The sequence below is a fragment of the Oryx dammah genome, unplaced genomic scaffold (genome assembly GCF_014754425.2).
Source record: "Oryx dammah isolate SB20612 unplaced genomic scaffold, SCBI_Odam_1.1 HiC_scaffold_15, whole genome shotgun sequence".
Classification (NCBI taxonomy): domain Eukaryota; kingdom Metazoa; phylum Chordata; class Mammalia; order Artiodactyla; family Bovidae; genus Oryx; species Oryx dammah.
The window spans coordinates 21,776,834-21,787,241 of record NW_024070199.1 but is presented as its reverse complement, the minus strand read 5'-3'; the positions used below and the strand labels follow the sequence as shown (position 1 = coordinate 21,787,241).

General features: G+C 42.4%; 1 protein-coding gene and 1 long non-coding RNA gene across 2 annotated transcripts in view; one reads left to right on the top strand and one right to left on the bottom strand.

Annotated features, from left to right (window-relative positions):
• Window positions 1-791: 791 nt before the first annotated feature.
• On the bottom strand, window positions 792-9,697 carry LOC120874297. The gene is made up of 3 exons (XR_005723628.1): window positions 9,609-9,697; window positions 5,917-6,117; window positions 792-3,367 (listed from the first exon to the last, which is right to left on the bottom strand). It is a non-coding gene; the product is annotated as an uncharacterized LOC120874297 (long non-coding RNA).
• The window catches only part of ANO5 (anoctamin 5), a 98,912-nt gene continuing 97,900 nt past the window's right edge, over window positions 9,397-10,408 (top strand). Inside the window, exon 1 of the mRNA XM_040255648.1 lies at window positions 9,397-9,771. Coding sequence (XP_040111582.1) covers window positions 9,468-9,771 — 304 coding nt within the window. The 5' untranslated portion in view covers window positions 9,397-9,467. The remainder of the gene's footprint in view (window positions 9,772-10,408) is intronic.

The window sequence follows — 10,408 nt, the reverse complement described above, 5'->3', positions numbered from 1 at the left end:
GTGATTAAGAACTTTCTCCTTAAAACATGAAATTACAAACCACAGCAGGCTCAGTTACAAGCTTGCTTGTGATTTGGGGACAGTCAAATATATTCTTGATGCTTCTTATGCCTCTGGTTATAACCACGTAGCCATTGGGTGGAGTACTAGAAAGAGGATTTAATTAGGTACATAAAATGCCAGATGTAACCGTTGAGGGAGGGACACACTTTAATTACATTTTCTTTGTACTTATGGTTGAAATTGTAACCAAATTAGGTACTTTGAAAATAGACAAAGTTTGCACAAACATATTTTATAAAAGGCTTGACAAATGTCAGTGTACAAAATTGTATGCTTTCACTAACTAGAAGCTCCTGTATTTCAGTCAAGTTTGGTTTTCTATTTAACCCAAGTTTTAAGGACTCCTTTAAAATTTCAATTGGGGTTGTCATTTATTTTAGGAAATATGAATTGGAGGACAGCATATTTAAATCCAAGCATTAAATCATCTTTTAATGGGAAATTACTGTTTCTTGGAAGCTTTTATTTCATTGCCACAGCACTGAAGATCATCTGAATGGTACAAGATGGAGCATTTTAGTCAATAATGCGAGTCTGCTGGGTCTTCAGGATTCCTTCCATTACTTCAAGCAATATTTGTATTGACATTTTTATGCATGACACACATGATTTCAAAATTCAGAAATTGTTTGGTTGCTTCATATATTATAAAAATATTAGACTAATAAAGATAAATTCGTTCCTAGAAATTAAAGGCATGAGTGTATATATATATATATATATATATATTTTACTTTTTAAAATTTTTTGACAGTGCTGTGTGGCATGTGGGATCTTGGTTCCCCAACAACAACAAGCCAGTGCCCCCAGCAGTGGAGGCACTGAGTCTTAACTGAACCACCAGGGAAATCCTGGAATGAATATGTATTTAACAATAAAAGGCTCCAGCTTTTCAAAACTTTACCACTTAAAATCAACTCAATGCCAATAATAGCAAAGGCAATAAAGTGAAGATGGCATCCCATGGTTTAATATTTGAACAAGTGAAAACATATGCATTATTATATTTATTGAACCAAAACAATCTTGTCAGTTAGGAATTATTTTATCCATTTTATAAATAAAGAAACTGTGGCTCAGAGAGGTTAAGAATCTCATCAAATATCACTTGGTTAAGGACTGAGACAGCTAAGATTTGAGATCAGTTTCATCAGGGCTCAGAGCCAACACGCTCAACCATGAACAATATAGCCTGATGAGAAGAAAGAAAATCAACTATCAGCCTGCATAGTAAGCAAAAAGGGAGGCTATAAAGTGAAAGCAGTAGGAAATTACCCAGTGTGACTTCCAGCTGGGTGAGATCACTTTCAGTAACTGCAGAGTGAGATATTTCAAAAGACTAAATATCAGAAAGCTGGCAATTTAGATGTACATTATGAAAATACTGCACAGAATCTAAGTTGAGTTTAGTTTCCACCTTGAAAAGCTATGTGGTGATTAAGAACACAAATTGTGGAATCAAGCTATTCTGGGTCCAAGCGCTTGCTCTGTTAACAGCTATACAGTTGTGGACTGATAACCTTTTTAAGCCTTAGTTTACAAAATATTTTTTAAACAGGGATAAAAATAATAATTCTGTCTTCACTTGGGTTTCCCCTAAGAGGAGAGCCCAAGGTAAGACTTCTATACAGGAAGGTTTTTCTGGGAAATGACCTTAAGGAAGACTGGGAAGAGTCAAACATGAACAAACATGAAAGGAAGACAAGGCAATCCAAGGGCAAATGGAGGTAGATCCCTCTGAAGAACCCTTGAAGCGTTATGTTAAATGCACCTCAGAATTGCCTCTCCAAGGACAATGGAAAAGGGGAGTATTTATCCTTCATTTCCAGTCGGTCAGAGTTGCCTTATGTTGTGTTAACATTCTCCTACTTAAAGGTTTGCGTGTGTGTCAGAATAGTGTGCAGTGGAGGAAACCTACTTCATGGCGGTGGAGAAACACCAGGGCAGAAAGGATGAGATACTCCGTAGAGTCAAAGTAAGATTCTTTCAAACTACACATATGCATAACTAACTGCTATAGTAAAAACTGGAATAAAAAGGTGAGCCGCAAAATTGTGATAGAATATCAGTAATTGTCAGAGGCCAGTGGATTGGATACAGGAATTGACTTCAAATGTGTGGAACAGTTTTGGCAAGTGTTCTGGTTTGTGAATGTGGTGATTGTTACATAACTATTTATGTCATAAAGTTATCTAACTGCACACTTAAAATTAATGATTTTAATTGTTAATATAATTACTAATAAATATTATACCTTAATTAAAAGAAAAGGTGAGCCAAGCTGAGCAATACACACAGAGATGTCTGATGATAAATGCCTACCTCACATCATCATGAGGAATCAGTGTAGTAATATACCCAAAGCACATTAATTAATACTTACATGAATAACAGTGGCTATTATAATTACTAATCACCTGCTTGAGATAATCCTGATGACTTTGAAATAAGTGGTAGAGTTGGGAAGTTGAATTAGTTTGGAGAAAGATTGATTTAGCCTGGTACTTATTCAAATTAGATGACTAATATTAAAACATACAAGTGACTTAAGACTTTAGAACTTTCCAATGAGCACTTGGTGTGGAGCTGGATATTTGAGTAGGAGCCTCAAAGAAGAGATAGTTAATGGGAAAAAAAAGAGTAAATGAGAATAACAAGGGAGAATTTGCCGAAAGAAGTTCATCTTTCGATTTCAAGGAAATCGTTGAAAGTACAAAAGAAAGATGAAAACTGACATCCTTTTAATGAATACTTTGTGCCAAGGACTTAGCATTATTATTTCCCATAACCACACTGTTGGGTGGATATGATTGTTTCTATTATAGAGATGAGGAAATTAAGGATTAGAGAGGTTAACCCACTAGCTAAAGGCTACGCAGTCACTTCATACTTGGACAGGTCTGCCTGATCCAGAATGTCTGACTGTAAACTAATTCAACTTCCCAACTCTACCACTTATTTCAAAGTCATCAGGATTATCTCAAGCAGGTGATTAGTAATATAATAGCCACTGTTATTTATGTATTAATTAACATGCTTTGGATATATTACTACACTGCTCTTTCTTGCATATCATGTTTCCAGAAGAGTTAGAGAGTCAGAGTTATGGATGGAGACTCAGAGTGGCACAGGTCCATTGTGAAGATATGGAAAGACATGCTGGATATAATGGCTGATAGAAGGCAATGGAGGATAACCTTTCAGGAAACGATTTCTTCCATTGGCATGACGAGGTTCTAAACAGATATGATGGTAAAGAGAATGTAGAGCCCGTGGGTGTAGGTGTCCTGATGGAAAACTTTATCTGTGAAAGAGGAAAGGGAAATATAGTAATATAGGTATCCCCATTCAAGGTCCAAGATCCAGATTTTTATTTGATGCAGCCAGTGTAGACCATATGGGTTCATTTGATTTTTCATCTCCTGTGTATGTATATGCCAAAGACAAATTACAATCCTAAGCATCTGGCATTTAAACAAGAAGATGTGATTGCTTTACACCAAAGGATACTTGTTAATACAGGAACTCAGCAGCACTAGAGCACAAATGGGTCTTTGCTTTCTTCTTGAGCTTCCCTGATAGCTCAGTTGGTAAAGAAAGTGCCTGCAATTCAGGAGACTGCGGTTTGATTCCTATATTGGGCAGATCTATTGGAGAGGGAATAGGCTACCCACTCCAGTATTCTCTGGCTTCCCTTGTGGCTGCCACCACTGCTTGCCAAAGGTCTACTCTATTTTCAAAGAGCAGCCAAGAGATTGGTGCTCAGATAGTGAGGCAAAGTCCTGACTATTGTCTCTATCTCTGCTGATTCTAGTTGTTTCTTTATGTAAATTTTAGAGGTGTTTTTTTTTTCAAAATTAGAAAATTATTTCTTAGAATAGCATTGAGCCACAAGCCACTGCAAACGTGTAATCCAATTATTCTCCCAGATGCAGGAAAGTGAGGGGCAATGAAGAAGACAACTAGTGACTCAAGGAATAGGAAATGTGATGATAAACCTTTGACAAATCATTCATTCAACAAATATTTATGAGAACCTTTCTATGCCATTCTAAGTGCCATTGATATATGAGAAAAGAAAACAGAAAACCTCAGCCTCCAGGGAGCTTATACAAAAATAAATATGCACACGAAATTAAATGTTACAAAGTCAGAAAGAGACCAGCTCTAAAGAAAAACTTTGGGCTAAGAGGATAGTAATGTGAGGTTATTGACTCAGGGTGGTCAGCAAATTCTTCATTCAGATAGAAAAATGATGGAAGAGAGTGAACCATCAAATATCTGTGTAAAGAGCTTTATGGAGAAGAGAACAGTGAGTACAAAGTGCTTGGGAAATGATGGGAAAAGTCTTATTCAGTTTGCGGAACAGCAAGACGGCAAGGCTAGAACATGATAGCAGAGGTGGGAACTAGGCCTAGATCATGTAAGGATAGTGCTGCAGTCCTCCTGGTAGGAAAGGTGGTTAGATTTCCCCTTACATGTGATAGAAAGTCACTGGCAGAGCTAAGCTTGGTGCTCTCTGATGACCTAGAGAAGCTGGACAGTGGCAGGGGCGGTGAGTAGGAGGGAGGCTCAAGGGGGAGAAGATACATGAGAATACTTACAGCTGATGCATGCTGTTAGTACAGCAGAGACTAACACAACATTGTAAAGCAATTATCCTCTGATGAAAAAAAAAAGGCATTGCAGACAGCAAGAAGAAGGGCATCATTTATGATCTCAGGGGCTGTTGCAAGCAGTCATGAGAGAGATGAAAACATTTTGTTTCTCATCTTTTGCTGAGACAGTTCCCCATCTCTCTAGACTGGGAACCAACTGCATCTTTCTAGTTATATGGCACAGTAGACATGCCACCCTGAGTCTTTACATTGGTAAATGGTAAGGTTGCATGTGAGTACTCAAAATTGTACTGGTGTTTCTGCTGATCATAATAGCCCCAGAGGCCAACCTGTAAAGTGAGTTTTTCTAGGAAAGGGAAGAATGCCAGATGGTAGGCAGTCCTAGTAGATAGGGCTAGAGTTCACTGAAAAAGTCTAGGACCTAAATAATCAGGATTCAAAGAAACAAATATTGCAGTATTTAAATATTACAAATAAGGAGACTTGAGCCCCCCACTGACACCAGTGCTTAGTGGTGAGGAATCTGTGTAGAGTCAGAAAATGCCTGCAAATCCCAGAGAAATGGTTGAAATGGCATTTTTGTTGGGTGGAGGAAACAACACCCCTCAACTAGTACCTACTGTTAAATCTATAACTACCTCTGCCAGTCAATAAAACTTTCTCATGCTTGTTACATTTTTACTGTTTCCAAAGTCCTTTCATGGATATGATTTGTTTGACTTTTACAACTTTGGGAGATGGGTGGAACAGGTTAAGATCCTTAATAGTCACAGGCAAGGAAGGAGGGATGCAGAATCACCTGTTCAAGGTCATCATGCCCTTTAGCTCATAAGGGACAGAGAGAGAGATGCAGGTCTTTCGACTCCTGATTCAAAGATTCATACCTGAGAGCAGGCCATTTTATGTGGATTGTAATGATGTTGAAAATATATGGACTAAATAAAATTTTTGTGTGCTGTGTGCCAAGTCGCCTCAGTCATACCCGACTCTTTTGTGACTCTATGGACTGCCAGGCTCCTCTGGCCATGGAATTCTCCAGACAAGAATACTGGAGTGGGTTGCCATGCCCTCCTCCAGGGGATCGTCCCAACCCAGGGATCGAACTCATGTCTCTTAGGTCTCCTACACTGGTAGTCTGGTTCTTTACCACTGCTGCTGCTAAGTAGCATCACTTAAAAATTTTAGGAGTTAAAAAATAAATGAATGCCATGTAGCCCAAAAGGAGAACACTTACTATAGAAGTTGAAACCTTGGCACATGGATACCAAGAAAGCAGACTGATCCAGACCACAGACTGGAGGCACCATATCTTTGCCTTAAATACCAACAGGGAGAAGAATTCATTGCATGACTTTCCAAAATCCTTCCTGGTTTCCAGAGTGTAGCTCATGAACTTGTCCTCTTTAGCCTTAAACCCATCTATTTAACAAGGCTGCTAGAATAAAAAAGAATATTCACATGCAGGTTGTTGCTCATTTTTATACATTTAACTTTCACACAGCCCAGGCTGGCATGTATTATATACTGACACTCATAAAGGGTCTTTTCTACAAAGAATCCATACTTTGACTTACTAGTTATTGTTGTTTAGTTGCTAAGTCGTGTCAGGCACTTTTACAGACCCCATGGAGCCCACCAGGCTCCCCGGTCTATGAGATTTCCCAGAATACTGGAGAAGACTCCCATTTCCTTCTCCAGGGGATCTTCCTAGCCCATAGATCAAACCCATGTCTCCTGCATTGGCATGCAGATTCTTTACCACCAAGTCACCAGGGAAGCCTACTTACCAGCTGGCAAACAAGTATTTTAAGCAATCATTTGACAGTTTAGCACCCAAAGTATCACAATTTTTATATTTACAGCTGTGTTTCTATTGTCATTTAAACACTTGCATACCTCCCTTAGGATAGGACACAAAAGGCTAATTAAAATTAAAAGGCAGTACCAAATGATGCAATAACGCTGAAACAAAGGCTGAAATAATTTGGAGGGCTAAAAAAGATAACTTTCTGGTCTCAATACAACACTTAACTGTGTAACCAATTACATTAAAAGAATATATATTCATTATTCATAACATAATTCTGGAAATAGATGGTTGAAGATTGAGTTTAAAGAGGCAGGGTGTAGCAATGGAAGAAACTGACAGATCCTAAAATTATGAATGGATAAGCAAAATAAAGTATTTCAGTGATACAAATACAGAGAAAATGTTTCAAGATCTCAGGCATTATGGAGAAAATACATACCTTTATCAAAAGAACACAAGAAAGATCCAACTTTTTTGTTACCAAGGCTTAGAGGGGATGAATATCAGCAAAATCAGCATCAAAATATTCAATTTTGCACAAAATCATCGTTAAATATCTTTTTCACGTGTCACTTCAAATACAGTGCAGAATCAAGAAATATTAAGTATACAATTCTATAAAATTATAGAATAATTATTTTGTTTTTATTTTTATTTAATCTACATAAAGCAAAATCTGTACCATGTGTTAAATCACAATATCTACAGCACTTAGCAGAGTACCTAGTATATGGGAAGAACACAAAACAAATCAGAGGGTAAATAGTTTATTAGACTCAAACAATGATTAATCAAGACGTAAATACCAACACTTGTCAGATAACTACCAATTTATTATAATTACATGTAAGTCCACGGCATAACTTATGAATACTGTTAGGTAGTTAGAATAGGGAAAAGGAGTCCAGAATGGTGGTGTCTAAAAGATAAGGAAGACAAAAGCCCGCAAATATAGAACAAAGGAAGGTCCGAGGGGAGTGAGGACTTCTGGTAAAACAAACAACACTCCTGGCTGGCCCAATTTACGTAGGACAGGCGGGGGGCGGGGGGGGGGATGGGGGGGTAGGGTGGGACATACAAAAAGAGGAGCCAAAGCTAGCTCCCCCCCCCCTACCCCACCCCCCCACCCCCCCACCCCCGCACTGGGGCGCTCTTCTCTTCGGGTCTTTGGGTCGACACACCCTCACGCCTCAAAGATGGATTTTCCTGTTATTATCTAAATAAAATAGAGTTGTAATACGGAGCTGTGACACTGATTTGTCTAAGAGCTATCACACAGTCCATTCGAGATCTGAGAGCTATAACATGGTCTGTCCAAGACCCGAGAGCTGTGACATGCTGAGGGCTTTAATGCCCATCACTCCAAATCTTTGTTGTGACAAGACAGAACCGAGGAGTATACACTTGCTTGACAAATAACATTTCAAACACCATTCCAAAACACATCAAGTAAGCAATTGCCTATAGTCTGAAATAGAGAACAGATAGCAAGGCATAGGAAAAAAAGAGATGATTTCCAGTTCCACAGTTAACCATGGACTTCACCAAAACACTTCTCTCAAGCCTATTTTCTCATCTGTAAAAGATACTTCTAGGCTAAAAAATGTCAATAGAAGGGGGAAAAAAATAGTAACATGACAATTCAAAAAGATCAAGTCTTCCTTGGTTATGTTCTCCTTATTCTTAAATCTGCCCATACCTGCCCCAAACTCAGTCACTCCCTCCTTAGCGCTCTCAAGACCCTCAGCCCAGACCTCTACCTCACCCTTAGTTCATCACCACTTATCTATTTTTCCTCTTTTAGACAGTGATTTTTATCTCCCAATTATTGGGGAGCTGGTAGTTGTTAAGGTCTCAAAGACATAAATCAATTCAGAGGAACCTGTGAAGAGTGTGACCATTCACTCTGCTTGAGGTCGAAATGCTCAAGCCACTAAGAAACTCTGAGATGGAGCAGGGCTCAGTGCAAAAGGGCTTCGTCTGGAGAGCATCTGAATTCTTAACTCATTACAGCCGCACTGTACAATGTGCCCCTCACAAGTCCCCAATTTGGGTCCTAATAATGGTTCTCTTGAAGAAACAAGCCAATGTCTCCTGAAGAAACTTGACCAATGTCATCTAACTTCTAAGGGGCAGAGGCTGAATTCGAATTTTGGACAAACTTGACTTTCCACCAACTGTGCGAGATGGGATTCCCTCTGAAATGCAGGAAACCTGGGTTTGATTCCTGGATGGGGAAAATCCCCTGGAGAAGGGCATGGCAACCTACTCCAGTATTCTTGCCTGGAAATCCCATGGACCGAGAAGCCTATGGGGTAGTAAGAGTCGGACACGATTAGATACTAAACCACCACCAACCGTGTTGCTGCTACCAGCTGCAAATAACCCTCCGCAGGATTCCGGAAGGAGGGGCTGCTAGAATCTCGCAGAACTGGCCACGCGCGGGCCTTTTAAGCGGTGGGAGCCCCTTAAGGAAGGCAGGTTTTTTCTCACCCGACAAAAAATAACTCTTCAACCGGGAAGGGGGTTCTCTCCGAGTGCCGCCCATTCTAGGCGGAGGGCCGGGCAGATAGATGGACGAGGACCAGACCGACAGGCTGAGGGCGCAGTTCGCCCATCGGCTGGCAACAGAGATTGGTTCGGAGAGAGGGGAGGCGGCAGCCCAGGAGAACCAGGAGCCCGGGACGGGCGCCAACCCGGTGGGATGGGACCAGCGAGGCCAGTTGAGAAGCGAACTGCCGGACCAAGAGGGCCGGGAGGCGGCCGCGGGCCCGGAAGAGGAACGGGAGGCGGAGGAGCCCGGGCCGAGTGAGGCAGGGGGCGGGAGCGAGTGGGAGCCTGGTAGCCCGCAGCCCAGCGGGTCGAGGGGCGGAGAGCGGGCGGGGAGGGGAGAGAGGCGGGGAGAGCCGCGGGAGGGCCAGAACCGAGAGCACTGGGGGAAGCCGGGAAGCTTTCATGCCGGCACGATCCGGGAGATGTTCTCAGAGCGGTCCAAGAGGCGCTACCGGGAGAGGGCGCTGAAGCTGAACATCAAGAACCCGAGCAAGTGGAAGTACCGGCAGGATAAGAAGCTGACGCCCCCGAGACCGGAGGAACCCAAGACGATCGACGCTTACAAAGAGGACCTCTTGATCCCGCCACAGCGGCACACCGTCAGATTCAACCTCCAGGCCAAATTTCGCAAGTCGTCGCAGTGGTCGATCGTCTCCGCCTCGGGCAGCGTCATCAACGAGCTGGCAAAGATGGGCGACCCAGACGTCCTGGAGATGGTGCATCAAGGTGGGAGCCGGCTTGCGTGGCGCGGGGACCCCGGGGGGACGTTGGCGGCGCCGCCGCCTGGATCCCAGGGTCGTTCGTGGATGCGCTGCGCCCCGCGCGAGACAGCGCCCGCCAGGCGCACGGTCCCTGCCCGGGTGGGTGAGCATGGGCGAGTGAACCGAGGTTCCCCGGCCTCTGAACTTGGGCAGAGGAAAGAAGGAGCCTCCTACCAAGGGGAGAGCCCAAGCTTAGGGCGCATGACAGCAGTTCCCAGTGTGGGCCCTCGAGTCCTGTTGCCTGTTTCTATTTGCCAATTACTGCTCCAGCTTTGATATCCTTGTTAATTATGGGAGGAGCAGACCGAACCCTAAGGTCCATCAGTTTGAGATTCCTATGCACGTGGGGACGCTGCTGTTTCACAAGGTTTTATTGAATTTTTAGTGTCTTTGGAAAAATATTTGTCCATCGTTTGCTCCGGGCTTTTCCATCTCCCCCTACCCGTGATACTTGGGCTTTCCTCTGGAGCCATGCCAGAGGCCCCAGGAACCATGCCAGAGGCCCCAGGAACCAGCCAGAAGCTAAACAGGTGTGGGTCCAGGAAAATATCAAGCCCTCTGGGACAGGATGGGACAGAGACAGGGCCAACCTCTGGAAACTC